We start from the raw sequence: 19,823 nt of genomic DNA, 5'->3' as shown, positions 1-19,823 counted from the left end.
TGGCGGTTTTCAGTTTGTGGTGGTTTGTTTTTGGAGCATTGAGGAAATTGTGGGGTGAACTGAGCCTGAAAGCAGAAGCTTGGGAAGTAAGCACTGGTTACGATTCATCTGTAAGCCTGGTGATGGTCAACGCATTCTCAGCCATAAACCACTGATGAGAAAGCAGTGCTTGGCCTGTGCAGCGTTGAAGCAGGAGCTGCTCTTTCAGTGGCTTGAACCTTAGTTCCAGAAGATCAGAAAATCTTGAATGCGGAAGCCAAAGAAGAAATAAGTAATGACCAACCTTCTCAGAGTCTTTATTGATAACCCATCCTGACTAACGGTTCCCATGGGAACAGCCCAGTGTCATGTGGCTGTTGGATTCACTTCCCAATTGGAGGCCCTCAGAGCTTTCTGATTTGGAAGGGGAATGAAAAGAGAATAGAGAAGCCCCTGTCTTTATGACCATCAGGACACTGTGTGTCCACCAGTGGTTGCTTGACTCAGTTTGGCCCACCTTTTCCCGCTACTGTGGGTAGGATTGTTTTACTTCTCATTTCCAAAGATGCATGGCACCAGGCCCCTTTGGTGCCTGGGCTGGCAGGTCCATGGGGGTGGGACCAACAGCTGTGCTGTTTTTCATGACATGTTTCAGGCCCACCCACTATATCTTCCTGGGCTCCCACTCCCAGACTGCCAAAGTGGTGGAGTCTCTGTTTTCCTTAGCTGTCTTCTTTCTTGGGAACAACGGAGCAGATCTCCAGGGCAGGGAGCAGCACTGTCCTGGGCCAGAGGAGGCTGGAATCCCCATCTCCTTGGGGCTCTTTATCTGATTTAATGTTCTGATCCCCATCCCCCACCTCTACCCCATCTGAGTCTGGCTGCTTTCTGCTTTCCCAGGGTGCAGAGCCACGGTGCCAAAGGGAACCCTCTGACATGAAACGTGTCCCTTACTTGTAGCTTGTGGAGGCTAGTCTTACTCACCTCTTAGGATTAACAAAACTGCCTTACATGTCTCATTGGGATTAAAGGATCAGAATATCAAGAGAGATTAAAAGGGGAAGATGCCAGCCCAACACACTGATCCTCTTAGAGCCTGCCCTCTGATTCCTGCAGCTGAAGAGGAACCAAATGAAGGGGATTAGTCTCTGCCGGGGCCCCTCCGCAAGCAGCACCACCAGCCGGCCCCCCAGTCCCCTCCACCGGCCTGGTAAAACCGGCCTCCCCTTCCCTTTAGGATTGCTGAGTCAGTGGTTAGATGTTCTTATGACTCTTCTCTGAAACAGAATTACTGTTGCCTCCTAGGAACCCCTGGCTCAGCCAAATCCTGACCCACTTGATAGGGGTTTTCATGTATGCCTCTGTTAGGGGGTGGACTTGGAAAGGCAGAGGGACAGCTTGGGGTTCCCTGGGGGCACTGAAGCAGCCCTGATGTTGCTCTGGATTAGCAAGGTCAAGGTGACTGGCTCTCACCCAGATGTTCCTCTTTACAGGATTAACCCAGCCTTGACGGTTTGCCTGGGCCTTTCCTTGGCATCCTGTACTGCGTTTTTGCTTTGGAAGTTAGGGCTCTTTCAGCTTCGTGGTGAACAGTGAATTGTCCTGGTGTGCTGCCTTACCTCCTTCCATGTTTTGCCCAGAAACGTCCCTGTGGTACTTAGGAGGCTGCCAGGTAGAGCAGGCCTCAAAGGGAGAAAGACCTTTGTCTTTCACTCCTGAGAGTACCAGGAGCTTGGGGAGGGGGCGTGGAGGGTGAGGAAAATCGATCCCCAACCCCTTCCCAAACTATAGTCAAGTTTCTTTTTCTCATACTCCCTAAACTGTTGTGCCTGGTGGCATTGGCCGTGATAGGGAAGATGCATCCTTTGGTATAGGCGTAACTTCCTGCTTTAACGGTTGCTGTTTATTCTCTTTTCACCTCATTTTCCCCTCTAGACAGCTTCCCTCAGAGAGAAGGGAGCAGAAGGGCCAGGCCTGGGCACTGCCCAGGTCATTGGCCCCAATACTGAGTTGTCTTGAGGGATCAGAGGAGCCCAGTGATCTTGACTGGTGACTTGATAGGGTGGCATGTGACCCAAATAAAGGAAAACTAGGCTTTGGCCATCTAGTAAGTGCCAACGTAGAGGGTGCACCCAGCCAGCCCTGTGGGATAGGAATCTGTGCTATCTAATATGGGAAGCAGGGCGCTTGCTTCAGCCCCACCAGGAATCAGGAAAGCATCAGGAGGTTTGGTTTCCTGCAGGACTGCTCTGTGAGCTGCTGGCAGGGTGAGGAGGGGCCCAACGCTGGAGAAGAAACAAGCAGATGAGCCAGTTTTATAGCAGGGGTTGTGGATTTCACAGTGCACTGGGTACCTTTCTTTACAAGAAGTCATGTGTTAGGATCTGTTTAAATGAATGGGATAAAGAGATTTCTAACAACCAACCCAGATCTTGTTTGGGGATCTGGGACCAAAGGCAGGTCCAGGGCAAAAACTACCTTGGACTCTATTTTCTGGATAGTGCTGTGAGATTAAGCATATTCACCTGCCTCCTTAAGCCTTGAAGTAGGATGTGAAAATGGGAAAGATGAAATTAAACACACCTGATGGCTAAAGAGAGGCCACGGAGCACCGTTGCTTAGTGGCTCTGGGCGGATTTGGGCAAGGCCACATGAGAAACTGCGGGATGAGCTCCCGGATCAGGGGGTCCCAGAGCGATCTAACCGGACAGTTCCTGGGAACTGGGCCGTGTGCCGCCATCGAGAAGACCCTGCGTTGGCGGCAACCCCCACCCCTCTGTTTCTGCAGTACCAAGCAGGGCAGCTGTATTCTGTGGCTGAGGCCAGCAAAAATGAAACGGGTGGTGGTGAAGGCGTGGAGGTCCTGGTGAATGAGCCCTATGACAAGGACGGCGAGAAAGGCCAGTACACGCACAAGATCTACCACTTACAGAGGTAGGTGGCTGCGCGGCAGAGCGAAGGCGTCCTGGCATCAAAGTGGAGACAGCGGATCATTCGGGGTGTTTTCTGAGTTGTTAGCTGGTTGCTCAAGTTGCTTCACCTGTGAGAGTAGGTAGAGGTGGTTCTTCTTTGCTTATTTAAAGGGTTGTTTGTTCTTAAATAAAAGTAGTACTCACCCCACCAGGCTCCTAGTCCTCAGAAGTGTGGGCCCTTCCATTGTCTGTGAGTACCAGAGTTGTGTGTGTGCGTGTGTGTGTGTGTGTTCGTGTGCACACACTGTGTGTGTAAATGGCTGTTCATTTCCTTTGTTATCTGACAGAGATGGGATCTCTTCTTTCTTATCATGTCATGGCTCTTTCACTGTCAGCATATTTGGCCTCATTCTTTTAAAGTACACGTCGTATCTTTGAACAAATGTGCTAGAAGTTGTTTCACCAGTCTTCTCTTGACGTATATTTACAGTCATTTCCAGATGTTTACATACAGTACCCCACTAAAACTCCTTCTGCACAAATCTTTTGATATACTCAGTGTGTGTAAATCTATAGTAAATGTTCCTACAAGTAGAATTGTGGAGTCAGGTAGTATTTTAAATTCTGATATTGTGAAATCAGCTACCGGAGAAATTTTGGTACCTCTCTTTGGATCAAAGGCATAAGTATTTAAGAGTATAGCTTGAACTGATTGTTGTACCAAAATCCATTGCAAACCACAGAATTGCTGAATCCCTCACCAAGACAGTAATATTTCAGTAAACTGTAAGCTGGCCCGAAGGACATTGAAAGCCATAGTAAACATACACCAGCTTGCATGGAAATTGAATCAATCTAGTTTTAGAAACTACCCAGTACTGGAAAAAATAAGCCTGCTATTTTTTTTTAATTGTGGTAAAATGTACATAACACAAAATTCACCATTTTTACCATTTTAAAAACAATATTTACTTATTTATTTATTTATCTGGTTGCACTGGATCTTAGTTGCGGCAGGCAGGCTCCTTAGTTGTGGCACGCATGTGGGATTTAGTTCCCTGACCAGGGATCGAACCTGGGCCCCCTGTATTGGGAGCACGGAGTCTTATCCATTGTGCCACGAGGGAAGTCCCACCATTTTTAAGTTCAGTGGCATTAAGTAACATTCACATTGCTGTGCAACTTAAACCTGAACCTTAATCTCTAGTCAATTAAACTGAGCAAAGCAGTTTCATTTTCATTTGGTAAAATCGCTGATTTAATGTAGTCTGCTGATCTAGGGATGTAAAAGTGCCAGCCCAGAGGGGTCCAGGATTTTGTGAGTGCCAGAGCCAGGAAGAGAACAACACTGAAGTGGGGAAAAAATCTCATCAAAGGACTTCCTGGTGGTCCAACGGTTAAGATTCCGTTCTTCCACTGCAGGGGGCACGGGTTTGATCCCTGGTCGGGGAACTAAGATCCCACATGCCGTGTGGTGTGGTCAAAAAGTTAAAAAACAAAACAAAAAAGACCAACTCACCAGGATCCCATTTCCTTGACATTGTGCTCTTTTCCCTCCATGCCTTCTCCTCGTCCTCCTCTGAGTTGACTGCCAACCAATCCTTACTGAGCCACTAACTGTTGATTAGAATAAGGCTTAAGACACACCTTCTGGGGCTTCCCCTGTGGCGCAGTGGTTAAGAATCCGCCCGCTAATTGCAGGGAACATGGGTTCGAGCCCTGGGCTGGGAAGATCCCACATTGCCACGGAGCGACTAAACCCTGTGCCACAACTACTAAGCCTACGCTCTAGAACCCGCAGGCCACAACTACTGAAGCCCTCGTGCCACAGCTACTGAAGCCTGCGAACCTAGAGCCCGTGCTCCGCAACAGGAGAAGCCACTGCAATGAGAAGCCCGCGCACTGCAACAAAGAGTAGCCCCCGCTCACCACAGCTAGAGAAAGCCTGCACGCAGCAATGAAGACCCAGCGCAGCCAAAAATCAATTAATGAATTAAAAAAAGACACACTTTCCCCATAGCACATTTGTATTTTTTAAAGAGGACTTTGAAAAGAGATAGTGAGGCTGGTAGTAGGGGCCAGTTGGTTCCTCAAGACTCAGTTGGTCCAACCAAAGTGGCAGAGAGGAGGTCTGTACATATGGAGGGTGGGACATGTCTCACCTTCTCCCTTATGGAGAGGGTGGAAACTTTGAACTGCTACCTACCACTACTCTTAACCCCAAAACACCCAATTGCCAAGAAAAGAAAAGAAAACCAACAGTGCTGAATGCCATGACCACCTCCCCTCATGAGGACCAAAGCCGTTAGTTGTCCCAAATCAGAAACCATGGGTTCACAACACCCTCTTCCTTGTTCATCTTATCAAGTCCTTTTTTTTTTCAAAGATTTATTTATTATTTATTTATTTTATTTTATTTTTGGCTGCATCGGGTCTTAGTTGTGGCACGTGGGATCTTTGTTGAGGCATGCGGGATCTTTCACTGCGGCGCACGAGCTTCTCTCTAGTTGTGGCGTGCAGGTTTTTCTCTCTCTAGTTGTGGTGCATGGGTTCCAGAGCACGTGGGCTCTGTAGTTTGCCACACACGGGCTCTCTAGTTGAGGCTCAAGAGCTCAGTAGTTGTGGTGCGTGGGCTTAGTTGCCCCGTGGCATGTGGGATCTTAGTTCCCTGACCACAGATCGAACCTGCGTCCCCTGCATTGTAAGGCAGATTCTTTAGCACTGGACCACCAGGGAAGTCCCTCATCAAGTCCTTTTGAGTCCATCTCCTTGGTTATCTCCAGCATTTCCATTTTCTTCCATCATCTCTTGTCTGGATTACCACAGCAGCTCCTAACTGGTCTCCATGCTTTCCACTTCTCCGCACAGCTCCAAGCGTTCTGTCCAGAAGAAGATCTGTTGCTCCCTAGCTTAAAAGCTATAGATGGCCCTTTGCCCTCGGGATAAAGTCCATCCTCTTTGATGCAGCTACAAGATCTTTTATGACCCAGCCTCTGCTTGTTCTCCTGTATTCCCCATCTCATACCTTACATCAGCTACTCTGAACTTCTCTCTCTTCCCCCCAGCTTTTCCCACCCAACTGCCATCCTCTTGTCTAGCTCAGTCCTACCCACTCGCTACTCTGTGTAAACCTTCCTTTCCCTGGGGAGCCTCGCCATGCACCGTGTTCTCACAGTGCTCTGCCTGGTTAGTTCCACTTCTCACTAGAACGGAAGCTCCCTGAGGGCAGGAGCCATGTCTGTGTGATTTCTACATGCATCGTGGTGCCTAACTCATAGAAATACTTACCTGAATGAGTGTGGCCAAGAGTGAGTGGATCTCAGTGCGCTGCTCTGCGTTCGGAGTTAGCTGTGTCCTGGAGGTAGCTCTTTTTCTTAGGCCTCAGGCACTAAGTTGATGAGGTTGTTGGAGCCTGCTAAGACTGCGGAGATTACCAGTTAAAAGCTGAGGCAGAGGAATACACATACCTTTTTTTAAACAAAAGAAACAAAAAGAGCTCATATGGTACCTGCTGCTCTGTAACCTGAGATAAGAATTGAATGGAAGAAAATATTTTGTCCTGGGAGGCAGATGGCCCTGAGGCCCTCCTGGCTGCCCAGAACTGACCGTAGCAGATCAAGTCATCTTGGATCCCATATTCCAAGTTAGTCAGCCAGTCACTCTGGTCCACTCTTGAAGACATCTCATCCTTGCGATGTGTAGTACCACGCCCTGGGCCCAGTGAGCTCTGGAACAGTGCGTAATGATCGCGTAAGGACTGATAAGCCGTGGCAGGTAGCCCGGAGCCTCACCTGCTGTCCTGTTCCTGGCAGGTAGGGGGGCAAGTTGCGGGTGGATGTTAGTAGCCAGCCGAGCTGGGGTGTCGGGCTCTGATAGGTGGCTTTTCACACACAGTGTAACCTGCTGGTCTCAGGGGAACTTGCATGTCAACTCCCCACGAAGAAGCTGGAGCTGCAGCTGCAGCCTGGAGAATGTGCAGTAGAAGCCCATTGTCTTCTAACTCTCTCCTCTGTTTCTCTTTATAACCCTTTTCTCACTACAGCAAAGTGCCCACATTTGTTCGAATGCTGGCCCCGGAGGGAGCCCTGAATATACATGAAAAAGCGTGGAATGCCTACCCTTATTGCAGAACAGGTGAGTGCAGAGCTGGAATTTGGGCCCCACGGTGGATGGAGGGTGTGGCCAAGTAGGCCCAGGGGTGGTAGTGAATTGGGGTTTTGTGTCCCACCTTCATTTTCCAGATTAAGCCAGTGGAAGGATGAGCTTGGGGCCTCCCTTCAGGCCGGTAGTGAGTGCCAGTGTTGTCTAGTGCAATTTGGCAGCCAGCTGGCTGGGAACCACCAAGTAGCCATGGCCCAAGATGGCATAGAACCAATCCCTCCAATTTGGGGATGGTATGATAATTTTGGTTTTTACTGATTACAAAAGTAATGTCCTCTGTCTTGGAGAATACATATAAACAAGAAAATAATCACCCATGATCCTTTCATTTCTAGTCACTTAACATTTTAGTGTCTTTCTAATCCTTTTTTAAAATGCTTTCATATACACATGTATATAAAGTCTCCAGACACGTTTTTCAGCCAAATTTTGGGTCAAATCATACTAATTATTAAATTGTTCATTTTTACTCAGTAAATGGGAAACCTTTTCTCTGTCACTACATATAGTCTATTTTTAAAAACTTATTAATAGTTGCATAGTATTCCATTGTATGAATGTACTGGGATCTTTTTAAGCTACTCCCTTATTGTTAGATACTGAAATTTCCAGTTTTAATAGGATGTATTCATGTTTGGCTTGAAAAGCAGCAGTGAGGCCCAGGGACTTTTGAGAGAGGCAGTCATAGGAAGGGGCCTTGCAGGGTGACCTTCCTGCACTGGAGAAGGGCCAGACCTAGACACCAAGAAAACATAGCAAAGAAAACCCTGATGTTGTTGGGGAAAAGTTGAAATAAGCCCAATATTTGATGGCAAAGGGTTTAGAAACAGCTAGCCCCCAAGTATGTTATATAACACCTGCAGTCCGCACACCAGATTTGAGTGAGGGGGACCAGCAGGAGGGAAGTCACTTCTAAGAGCCCTGAATCAGTGGCTTCCACTAGACCAGCATGGTTTGGCTTTTTGTGGATTTTTTTGGCTGCACCATGTTGCTTGTGGGATCTCAGTTCCTTGACCAGGGATTGAACCCAGGCCTTGGCAGTGAAAGCTCCGAGTCCTAATTAGCGGACCACCAGGGAACTCCCTAGACCAGCATGTGCTATAGTTGAAGGTGGGAATAGGAGTGGAATTATTCTCTTAATCTTCCCTAGTCTTCTATCTGGAGTTTCTAGAAAGGAAAGATTTGAACCTTCACAGAGAACTTTCTATTCTAGACATTCTGGAATTCTAGCAGGGGGTTCTCTAGAGGTCCCCTAGAAGTCGACTGTGAGTTAAGTGGCTTTTCCCCCAGCCAATCTACATTTGTTGGCACAGACGGTCTGCCTGTGGGCTCCTCCTGCCAGCCTCTGCTTATACTTCTCTTATTTGTTGGGACCTGGCACTCCCTAGATTGTATCTGATGAAGAAGATACATGTTGGAGACTTTGACTTTGGGAATGACTAAAGTCTAGATCACAGGGTCATTGCTCTCTTCAATCCTACGCAGGTTCAAGAACCTTGTATCAGGAGGTGCACAGTCATTGGTGGGACCTGGGATGTGTAATGCTTAGAGTTTTATTGTTGTAGCTGAAAATGCAAACATCACTATTCCCTAAGCATCAGGCAGGAAGCTGTTCAATTCTTGGAAAAGAGGCACGTACACACTTTCTTTTTTTTTTTTTCCACACTTTCTTAAAAGACAGTGTGCACAGTGGCTGGGTGTGTCTGGTCTAGGGCCAGAGGTGAATTTTCTTGATGTGTAAGTGAGTTGCATTGAGCATGTGTCGTAAGAACCTTAGCCAACTTGGCATAAAGGAGGCAAACGGATAGGGTGGACTGCTGCATGCCTGGGGCGGGGTTCTGGGTACACAGCTTGTGCCAACTGAGAGATGCCACTGTCCTCTGTAATTCTGGGGAGAGTGTGCTGCAGCTGACATGGGCATTTTTCTAGACGCCACATGTTCATTCGCATCTTCTGATCCTTGGCCAAAAGAAGAAAAATGTAATTTCTAAATACTCCGTGAAGAGGAGAGGCAGGGAGTAGGGGAGAGGAGGTTGGCTTCTTCAGTGGGTGCTGACTTTACAGTCACAACGCAGCATCATACAGAATGAATGTCTTTTTTATATAAATGTATTTATTTTATTTATTTTATTTTTGGCTGCGTTGGGTCTTCGTTGCTGCGCGCAGGCTTTCTCTAGCTGCGGTGAGCGGGGGCCACTCTTTGTTGCGGTGTGCGGGCTTCTCATTGCGGTGGCTTCTCTTGTTGTGGAGCACGAGCTCTAGGTGCACAGGCTTCAGTAGTTGTGGCTGGCGGGCTCTAGAGCGCAGGCTCAGTAGTTGTGGCGCACGGGCTTAGTTGCTCCGCGGCATGTGGGAATCTTCCCGGATGAGGGATCGAACCCATGTCCCCTGCATTGGCAGGCGGATTCTGAACCACTGCACCACCAGGGAAGTCCCGCCTTGTGTCTGTTGATTAGCACTTTCTGTCCCAACAGAGGCCAAACTAGGAGAAGGTTGCTCAGAGAGCATAGACTCAGAATCAGGTGGTTAGTGGGAGAACCTTGCGGGCTAGTGTCATCAAACCAGGCCAACCTGACACTCAGGATGGGGCTGCTAGATGTGCCATGTACACAGCCCAGGGCTCTTGCTCCCAGGACAGTGCTGGAGAATTTCTGCCAAACTGGTCTCTCTGGACTCGCCCTCAGTGGATATCATACCCTGCATTTCCTTTTTTGTTAAACTAATAACAGGGCAGTTATTTCAATAGCCCTTTTAGTTATAATCTTGATCTGATGCTTTCTTGCAAATATCTTTCGTTGGATTCAGGGAAATTACTGATAGTCTCTTGGGTCGTTTCTATACAAGGTGGATCTTATCCCTTATATTTCAAATTCTCCTCAATCTCAGAGGTAACCTTAGTTTCAGTTTTGGAGTTATGGAATTTGACTGTTAGCCCCATGTACTGTCAGATGGGGCAGTGTGGCATCCATCTGAAATTGCGATAACTGCTAAAGTCAGAGGGTACAGAATGATCTGGGCTGTGGTCAGGAGGAGGGCTAGTCTGTTCCCCAGTGACATTAGAGCTGCAGTCATTTTCTCTGATAAATAATTGAACGGTGCTTTCCGAGGGGGTCTCATTACAATGATCAGGAGTGTGGAGGGTGAGAGGTTTGGTTACAGTGAGAGGAAGGATGCAGAGGGCAGATAGACAGTGCCTGGCCTACAGTGCCCTGCTCTGTGCCCCGGGAAGTGGTGGTGGGGGGACACCAGGTGACACTCCGACGGCAGAGCAGCGGGTCCCCACACTTCAGCTCATCAGAGCTGCTCCCTGTCTTTGCCCAACTGGGAAGAGTCCTGAGGAGCCTGTAGTGGCATCGCTTTAATTAAATTCCATATTTGGTCTTTGGGAACTTTTGTATGAGTGAAACTTGAGAGTTGCTGCATTTGAGGTACCAGATGTACTCGCTGGGGCTTGGAGAATGACTGTGGAGTGCCCCAGGGAGTGGAGAATTCTTTGCTTCCGTGCTCCCTGGGGGTGAGGGGTGGTTATTTTATTTATCCTCATTAATCTTTTTCTTTCTTTTTTCCATGTCCTTGTCTTGGAGCAGTTATTACAGTAAGTATTTTCAGGGGGGTTGGAACTGTAGATGATTTATAAGAAAAGGAAAAATAAAAATGGAACTGCCCCGGAGACTCCTGGGTATTCCTCTCTTTCTCTTGGGTGACTTTTGGAGCTTTTGAGACTTAATCCTTTCAGTCCTAATGAGGAACTTGTTAATTGGCAAAAAGGCCTCTTGCTTGAATCTACATTGGCAGGTGGCTTTGTAGGTGCAGCAGTCAGGACTGCGGCATACTAGCCCCGGGTCTCACGTGTACAGAATGACGCAAGGCTCTCCCCTGCTTGCCCCAGGCTTGGCTTTCCCAGGGTTGTACAAGAAGCTTCAGTTCAGCTGACCCGATTGTGACTTTCCCATTGGGGCATTTGTTGACCCCAGAGATCACTGACCCTTGGCAAAATTGAGAAATCAGCAAGGTTTCTTTTCCAGACCCAGCCCCTCTGTCAGTGCCCCTTCTCTCCGCCGTTCAGCGTCCTCATCCAGGTGCCTTGTCCCTGCTGGTAAATGTAGGAAGTTTCTGGGAACCTAATTCCCACTGAGGAGTTAGGGGGTTAACATGTTCCTCCTTTGAGTAGTTCCAACTTTTTAAAAGCACTAAGGGAGGAAGCTGATAATTAGCATGAAGGGTTAAATTAGCAAAAGCCTGGCTGGGGAGAACGGGCGCAGGTGGGGAACACGTTTGGTTGGCTGGGAAGTCTCCCCGTGCTTTTCCCATGCTGCCAGTCAGCCGTTACACCCTGTGCATGAGCCAAATAGGAGAGATACATGGATTAAATACATAGATTTTGAAGCCAGACACAACTGAGTTTGAGGCCCAGCTCTGTCGTTATCTCTGTGCCATTGGACAAGTCCCCTCACGCCTTTGAACGTAACTTTCCTTGACTGTAAGATGAGGGTGGTATTACTACAGCCCTCGCAGGCTGGGGTGAGGATTGAACGAGATAACACTCACCCGGCGTACTGTGGGCTCCTGGTACAGTTAGCTGTTACTATAAGGCAAAGGCTGGGGTCTCTCAACTGCCCGTGAGCAAGTAGGGGGGATGGTTACTCTCCAACTTTGAGCCTGGTGACTGTAAGGTATTTTTTTCCCCCTTCCAGAATGAGTACATGAAGGAAGACTTTCTGATTAAAATTGAAACCTGGCACAAACCAGATCTTGGCACCCAGGAGAATGTAAGTAGCACTTCCCAGGAGCCCCGAGGACTTCCAGGCCCCAGGACGGGGTGTTGAGGTTCCATCCCTGCCAAGGGGTCTGATCCGTGGTCCCCTTTTTCCTGGCCAGGCAGGCAGTAGCCTGTGCCCAGATCTGTCCTACCAGGATGGGATTGCTCTGTCTCTAATCTGAAAAATATGATCTCCGAGACTCTTTATAGGACCTCTCCTAGTGCTGGGACTGGTCTAAAAATGTAACTCCTGGCACAGAGGAGGTGAATTTTTAAAACACCAAAATTAGGGAATTCCCTGGCAGTCCAGTGGTTAGGACTTGGTGCTTTCACTGCCAGGGCCGGGGTTCAATCCCTGGTTGGGGAACTAAGATCCTGTAAGCCGGGCTTCCCTGGTGGCGCAGTGATTAAGAATCTGCCTGCCAATGCAGTGGACACGGGTTCGAGCCCTGGTCCAGGAAGATCCCATGTGCCGTGGCGCAACTAAGCCCATGCCCCACAACTACTGAGCCTGCGCTCTAGAGCCTGCGAGCCGCAACTACTGAAGCCTGCGTGCCTAGAGCTCGTGCTCCGCAACAAGAGAAGCCACTGCAATGAGAAGCCCGCGGACCGCAACAAAGAGTAGCCCCAGCTCGCCGCCACTAGAGAAAGCCCGTGCACAGCAACAACGACCCAATGCAGCCAAAAATGATAAATAAGTAAAATAAATAAATTTATAAAAAAAAAAAAAGATCCTGTAAGCCATGTGGAGTGGCCAAAAAAAAAAAAAAAATCAAAATTACAGCCTCTGTAGAGCGCAATTTGCCAGTACTCTTTAAATTTAAAATACAGGGGCTTCCCTGGTGGCGCAGTGGTTAAGAATCCACCTGCCAATGCAGGGGACACAGGTTCGAGCCCTGGTCTGGGAAGATCCCACATGCCACGGAGCAACTAAGCCCGTGTGCCACAACTACTGAGCCCACGTGCCACAACTACTGAACCTGCGCTCTTGAGCCCACAAGCCACAACTACTGAGCCTGCGTGCCAAAACTACTGGAGCCCGTGCTCTGCAATGAGAAGCCACCACAGTGAGAAACCCGCGCACCGCAACAAAGAGTAGCTGCTCACTGCAACTAGAGGAAGCCCGCTTGGAGCAACGAAGACCCAACGCAGCCAAAAATAAATAAATAAAATAAATTTATAATAAATAAATATAATAAAATACACCTATCCTTTACCCCAGCAATTCCACACCTAGGAATTTATACTACAGTTATGTTTTCACATGTATGAAATAACTTATATACAAGGATATTCATCTCAGCATTCTTTGTGTACCCAAAGGTTAAAAACAACGTAAGAGCCCATCAGTAGGACCCTGTTAAATAAATTGTTGTGCAGCCATATAGTGGTATATTATGCAGCCATTAAAAAGAACCAGTAGGGAACAGTCTTCAACATACACTGTTCAGTGGAAAAAGCACGATGTGAAACAGTGTGTATACATGCTACCATCTGTATTAAAAGAAAAATCTCTACACTTGAATGTTTAGCAGTGGTGGTACTTGGGAGTGGACTTGAAGACAAGAGAAAGAGTTACTCTTTATCATATCCTTTTGTGCATTTTGTAAATTTATTTATTTATTTTTGGCTGCGTTAGGTCTTCGTTGCTGTGCGTGGGCTTTTCTCTAGTTGCGGAGAGCAGGGGCTACTCTTTGTTGTGGTGCACAGACTTCTCATTGCAGTGGCTTCTCCTGTTACAGAGCACGGGCTCTAGGCGTGCGGGCTTCAGTAGTTGTGGCTCGCAGGCTCTAGGGCGCAGGCTCAGTAGTTGTGGCGCACGGGCTTAGTTGCTCCGCGGCATGTGGGATCTTCCCGGACCAGGGCTCAAACCCGTGTTCCCTGCATTGGCAGGCGGATTCTCAACCACTCTGCCACCAGGGAAGCCCCTTTTGTGCATTTTGAATTTGTATCAGAATTTCGTAGCATGATTTTGATTCTGGTGCCACCTATTTGAGTTAGTTAATTTTTAAGAGCATCAAAATAAGCAGTATATGGCTAACCAGGCAACATCCCCATGAGACAAATGTATAGTCTTTACAAAGGGGGAACATATGGAAACAAAGTAGGTGACGGGAGTCCTGAGAGTGTCTTGGGCTGCTGCAGTTGTACTTAGCCTGAAAAATCAAAGCATTAGTTCTCAAATGTATGTCCACTTAAAATCCATCCTCCCACTCCTTTGGATAGTTTTGTATGTACCAGTAGGAATCTCGCATCTATGGCTATGGGAACAGCTGCTACTAGGTGTCCATTTTGGGTAAAGGGTGCTTCGTAGATGATAAAAACTACACAGTGGTCCTCCTTGTTCCTGCAGGTGCATAAACTGGAGCCTGAGGCTTGGAAACATGTGGAAGCCGTGTATATAGACATTGCAGATCGAAGCCAAGTACTTAGCAAGGTAGGAACTGTTCAGTGATATGGGTGGCCTTTGAGATGCAGAAATGACTTCTAAGTGTCAGAGAAACCAAGAAACCATACCCAACTTGGCTCAAAGGGAAGTTCTCTCTTGGGTATTTTATTTTTTAAATGAGTGTTAAGAATTGCCTTGCCTTGACTCAGGGATACCACTAGGAAAATAGTGGCCCAGATGTATGTGTCCTGTTTGGCCTCTGCAAATTGTCACTGGATGACGCAGGTACTGTCCGTAGCCCTGGGGGTGATTTGCCCTGCTGAAGTGACACTTAGCCTGAAACTAGTTCTCTTTCTAACCTTGTGATTAAAAATATATATTGCCTGCCTATTTTGTGTTTAGAATACTCTGTTCTGTGGGTTCCATGTTGGGGGGTTGCCAGTTACATGAAAAGACAAGTCCCCTGCCCTCAAGACGTTGGTGGTCACTTCTCAGAGTAACAGACATGGCAGCAGCCACCTGGAAAGGACAGTCCACTGCTAGACCATAAAGTTGGAGAGATGGGGGACCAGGTCTGTCCTGCTCACTGCCCAGGAGGTATTGGTTTAGGGAAGTAAAGGACTAGGTTTCCCCCATTCAGTACTCTTCCTATTTGACAGAGGCCTGTTGGAATCTGGGCACAGGAACTTGACTCTGCCCATTGGTAGGGAATAAGTGTTTGCTCTCTGTACCCCAGGGGTATGATACCTCTTTCCTGGAGTCACTCTGTGTGCCTAAGATATTTTGTTTTGTGCATTCCCAAATAGATATGAAAGCCATCTTGTGCTTCTTTGCCTAATATCCCCACACTTACCCTCAAAAGATTAGTGGATTTTTCAAAAAAATTTTTTTATTGAAGTATAACATATATAGCAAAGTGAATAGATGATAAGTGTGCAGCCTGATGAATTTCCTCAAACTGAACATCGCCAGATATTTCTCAAACAGAAATACTAGCCAAAAGTATGGTGCTTTGAGTATTTTGTTGACTGTTTCATGTGAGTGGAGAGAAGCAGAGGCGGGGAAGATTTAATAAATAATCTCCTTAGCTTTGGGAAATGCTTTATGATTGTGTGTGTGTGTGTGTGTGTGTGTATGTGTGTGATTTGATAGCTTCGTTATTTTTGTTAAGTAGATGCCATAAGGAGTTTGCTTTTCGTTGCCCACATTAGTCAATGCAGAGGAACAGCCCAAGAGTAAACTTTTGTTACTGTTAATTAACACACAGCACTGACTGCATTTTAAATCAGTGAGGGGAGACTGACGACAGTACACAAGAGGATTAAGTCTGTACATTGAACATTTCCAATAATGATTTTATTAAAGCAAGGCAGTTTACAAACAAAAACAAAACAAGCCAGAGGGAGATGGGACTAGAAGATTTCAGGAATGACTGCGGCCAGTTGTTCTCAGCTCAGGCTGCCGTTTTAGAATCACCTGGGGAGTTAAAAAAAAAAAATGCATGCAACCTTCCCCTGCAGATGTTCTTATTCACTGGGTTTTAGGTGGAATGACCCAGAAATCTGTACAGTTGACCCTTGAACAACATGGGTTTGAACTGCGGGGGTCTACTTAAAAGCAGTTTTTTTTTTCAGTATTAAATACAGTTGCACACGATCTGTGCTTGGTTGAATCCGAGGATGCAGAGGAACTGCGGGTACGGAGGGCAAACTGTCAGTTGGACTTTTGACTGCGTGGAGGGTCAGCACCCCTAACCCCTGCCTTGCTCAAGGGTCAACTGTATTTTGAAAACATCTTCCTTGGTCATATGAATGTTCACTCCAGGTTGCAAATCCCCATCTTAAACAGTGGAAATACGTGCCTGCTCACATAGTCTGGTAAAAGTGAAAACAGGCCCTGGCAGACAAAATCACAGAGAGCTCTCCTCTGAGGCAAATGTAAACAGTTCTATATCTTGTTTATAACACTTTCCCAGATTTTCTGTGAGCCAGCAGCGTCAAGAATGGTATGAACTGTACTCTGGTGGAAAATCTGATCTCTTTCTCTCTCTCCCTCTCTGTTTCTCTCTCTCTCTCTCTCTCTCTCTCTCTCTCTCTCCTCTTCCTCTCTCCTCCTCCCTCCCCTTCCCCCTCTTTGTCCCTCCCCCCTCCAACTCCAACTTCTCTCAGGATTACAAGGCAGAGGAAGACCCAGCAAAATTTAAATCTATCAAAACAGGCCGAGGACCCTTGGGTCCCAATTGGAAGGTGCAGTTCACACCCTCACCACCAGGGGGGGTGGGCTGGGGCCAGTGTGTGTGGGCTTCCCCCATGGAGGAGGGGAATGGCCCGCCCGGGCTAAGGGGGATCCAGAAGTCTGCCCTCTTAGTTAACTGCTTGCCTGTGGGTGTGTTTCTAATACAGCAAGAACTTGTAAATCAGAAAGACTGCCCATACATGTGTGCATACAAACTGGTTACTGTCAAGTTCAAGTGGTGGGGCCTGCAGAACAAAGTGGAAAACTTTATACATAAGGTAAGTGACCAGGGTAGGAGGCCTTCCCAGTGTGTGTTAGTGGGGGGTGTTTTGCCCGACAAGAGAAGATCATACAACCCACGTGGCGTATATCAACCCACGTGGCTTGATATTTTGGTTTCATTTCCCAGACCCCCACTCCCCCTTGCACTGAGCTGTCTTACAGTTTAATGCTGTCCATCCAAGGGTACCACATGTGAAAGGTAAGGAAACTGAGGCAAAAGAAGGAAACAGGAAGGGGCTTTGCTGTGATTAAATGACAAATTAAATTCAGCATCTTTTCTATTTATTTATTTAGTTGTGCTGGGTCTTAGTTGCGACAGGTGGGCTCCTTAGTTGTGGCTTGCGGACGCCTTAGTTGCGGTCCGTGGGCTCCTTAGTTGTGGCATGTGAAGTCTTATTTGCGGCATGCATGTGGGATCTAGTTCCCTGACCAGGGATCGAACCTGGGGCCCCTGCGTAGGGGGTGTGGCGTCTTAACCACTGCACCACCAGGGAAGTCCCTCAGCATCTTTTCTTGATGCCAAAAGGCAAGAAGCACTATGAACCAAATTCTCCAGTGCCCTGAATTACTGAACTAGACAGACCTAAGGAGTTTTTTCCTTTTTTCTTTTTTTAACAAGAGAATCTCAAACAAAAGTATAATAACATGTAAAAATGGGAGACCCAGGAAAACTGAGCAACTCGCCCAAATGACACCTAAGGAGTTTCTATAGCCTTATTTCTGATGTGTGAGTCTGGTGAAATTGGGCAACATTCATAGCTGCTGGCCAGTTTTAACCTGGCTTTAGGCTCAAGAGACAAGGAGGAAACTTTGCACAGTTGTTTTGGGACCTTGACTTGTGGACTGCCTGTCTTGGTAGCATTTTGGGCACAGAGCCTCGCGGTGAGGTAGGCACCAACCCTCTCCTGGGGGCTTCGCCTACTTGAGGCCATTCCTTTCAGACACATGGAGGCACAGGTCACTGACCTGAGGGACTGGAGGGCTGATCCAGATCAGCCAGCCAGGTATCACTCCCCCCGCCCCCGTAAAGTGTGGGTACTGGCACAGAGGTCGTGGGGCGGAGGGCTGCAGCAGTGGCCTGCACCTTCCGGTTCTAACTTGGGTCCCTCCTTTTTATAGCAAGAGAGGCGTCTGTTTACAAACTTCCACAGGCAGCTCTTCTGTTGGCTTGATAAGTGGGTTGACCTGACTATGGACGACATTCGAAGGATGGAAGAAGAGACGAAGAGACAGCTGGATGAGGTATGTGGGAGGCCAGACGAGACTCTGGGACTGTCACCTAGATAACCGTGAACATTACGGAGACTGTCGTGCCAGGGCAGTTCACTGAGGGCACCATCCTGTGGTTCTAGGAACATGTCAGCGTCCACTGTGGGTAAGGTCTAATGCCAGGCGATATGGGAACTACAAGGAAGAAAGCAGCCTGTGCTCTTGAACTTGCAGTCTAGTCGAGGTCTTGGCATATCCAGAGAGACAAATATGGCGGGCTGTGCTGAATGCCAAGTGAGTAATACAGTTGCTGCAGTGGTTCTTCAGAGCCGGTGGGGTGGGATGGTGCTGGGCTGCAGAGATGGAGGCGGCCCCGGGAGGAGGCAGGCTGGGCTGGTCCACGAATGCCACGCACGTCACCCGCAGAGGACAGCAGCAGCACACAGAGCTAACCCCTCTATAAGGGTGCTGGGAGCTATTTTTAGAGTTTGGAGCCTTTGCCTTTTTTTTTTCTTGGCCGTGGCATGGATCCCAGAAGGAGAGCTATCTGCTGCTCCGTGGAAGCCTGAAGACCTAACACTCCTCTTGCCTCATTTGGGGAATTTGGGGCTGCTTCCCTGCAAGGCTCACTCTGAGGAGATGGTCAGTAAATAACATTCAGGCAGCCACTGTGTGTGAGACACTATTCGGAGGGCTTTTCCACGTCTTGTCCCATCTCCTGTGATCCTCACAACCCCTGTGAGGACGCGCCACTGTTACCCCCACTCTCAGGTGAGGAGGTAGAGGTTCTCAGAGTTCAAGGCCGTGCCCAGGGTCACACAGCCTGCAGGTGATACAGTCAGGGGAAGAGCTGTAGCACTCAATCACTCTGTCTCTTCTCCCTCTAAATGCCATTTGGGGCTCCCTCCTGCCTCTCGGGGCTAAAAATAAGGCAGGAAGCTCTGTTTCATAGGAACTGCCATCCATTGCTCCCTCCTTTCCCTGGGAGGGTTGGCATGGAGCCTGGGTGTCTGGCAGGCATAGCTTTGCACAGCCTTGTCTGGCTCTCCAGCGGGGCCTCAGGTGAGACGCAGGCCCGGGTCCACGGTGCCCCACACTACACAGGTGCTCCCGCTGCACTGTGCTGGTCTCAGTGGAGAATGGGCCCGCGAGCTCTTCCTTCCTTGATTTTACCCTCCAGGATGACACTTCCTGGGCTGACTCACTGGTTACAGTGGTTTGCTGAGTTAGTTCCTGTTGTAGGCAGATGTTTTAGTTATTCATTCAGGTACATTTGGCAGGGAAGTGGCAGGATTTTGGACGCAACTCCTGATTCTTCTGCTAAGGATCTTCAGGAAGTGGTAGATGTTAATGTCCAGGGCTCAGACGATTCTAACAATGTAAGAGGGAGGCCTGAGTCTTGTGGTCACCCGATTCTTGAGAAAAAGAAAAGAAACAGGTTACCAAATGGAAGAACACGGAGCTTTCGGGGTTTAGCCTGTAGCTTCAGCTGCCCACTGCCTGGCAGGCCAGCCAGAAGTACGCTGGGGTCATGCAGGTGTTTGCTGACAGCCTTTCACCCTTTGGGTCGAATTCGAATTCTTGGTGCTGGGAGAACTCTCCTGAGCATTTACTGGATCTGCCTCCCTCAGATCCAAAGTTTGAGAGCACTTGTCCTCGGGGAGTTCTTTTTTTAATCCCCACCCCTTGTCTTTGCCTGTTTCTCCATTCTGTGGATAATTGTGCCAAAAGCTTAGATGATCTCTGTCCTCCAAGATAATTGCAAAATGCAGAAAACCCTCTTTGGAATTGGAATTTTTTAAATAGTTGGCAGTGGAAGAGAAAGCAAAGCCACTGGGGGACATGTTCTGACCCCTTTAGCAACTGTATGGGACCTTTGTGTGCTGACTGTACTTCT

General features: G+C 48.1%; 1 protein-coding gene across 1 annotated transcript in view; it reads left to right on the top strand.

The window, feature by feature from the left end:
• The window catches only part of PITPNA (phosphatidylinositol transfer protein alpha), a 37,449-nt gene that overhangs the window by 6,279 nt on the left and 11,347 nt on the right, over positions 1 to 19,823 (top strand). The window contains exons 3-10 of the mRNA XM_036835633.1: positions 2,768 to 2,913; positions 6,934 to 7,025; positions 10,640 to 10,647; positions 11,747 to 11,821; positions 14,165 to 14,248; positions 16,369 to 16,446; positions 16,603 to 16,713; positions 17,837 to 17,959. Coding sequence (XP_036691528.1) covers positions 2,768 to 2,913; positions 6,934 to 7,025; positions 10,640 to 10,647; positions 11,747 to 11,821; positions 14,165 to 14,248; positions 16,369 to 16,446; positions 16,603 to 16,713; positions 17,837 to 17,959 — 717 coding nt within the window. The remainder of the gene's footprint in view (positions 1 to 2,767; positions 2,914 to 6,933; positions 7,026 to 10,639; positions 10,648 to 11,746; positions 11,822 to 14,164; positions 14,249 to 16,368; positions 16,447 to 16,602; positions 16,714 to 17,836; positions 17,960 to 19,823) is intronic.

This window comes from Balaenoptera musculus, chromosome 20 (genome assembly GCF_009873245.2).
Source record: "Balaenoptera musculus isolate JJ_BM4_2016_0621 chromosome 20, mBalMus1.pri.v3, whole genome shotgun sequence".
Classification (NCBI taxonomy): domain Eukaryota; kingdom Metazoa; phylum Chordata; class Mammalia; order Artiodactyla; family Balaenopteridae; genus Balaenoptera; species Balaenoptera musculus.
Note: the sequence above shows the minus strand (reverse complement) of the source record. Positions and strands in the feature narration are given on the sequence as shown.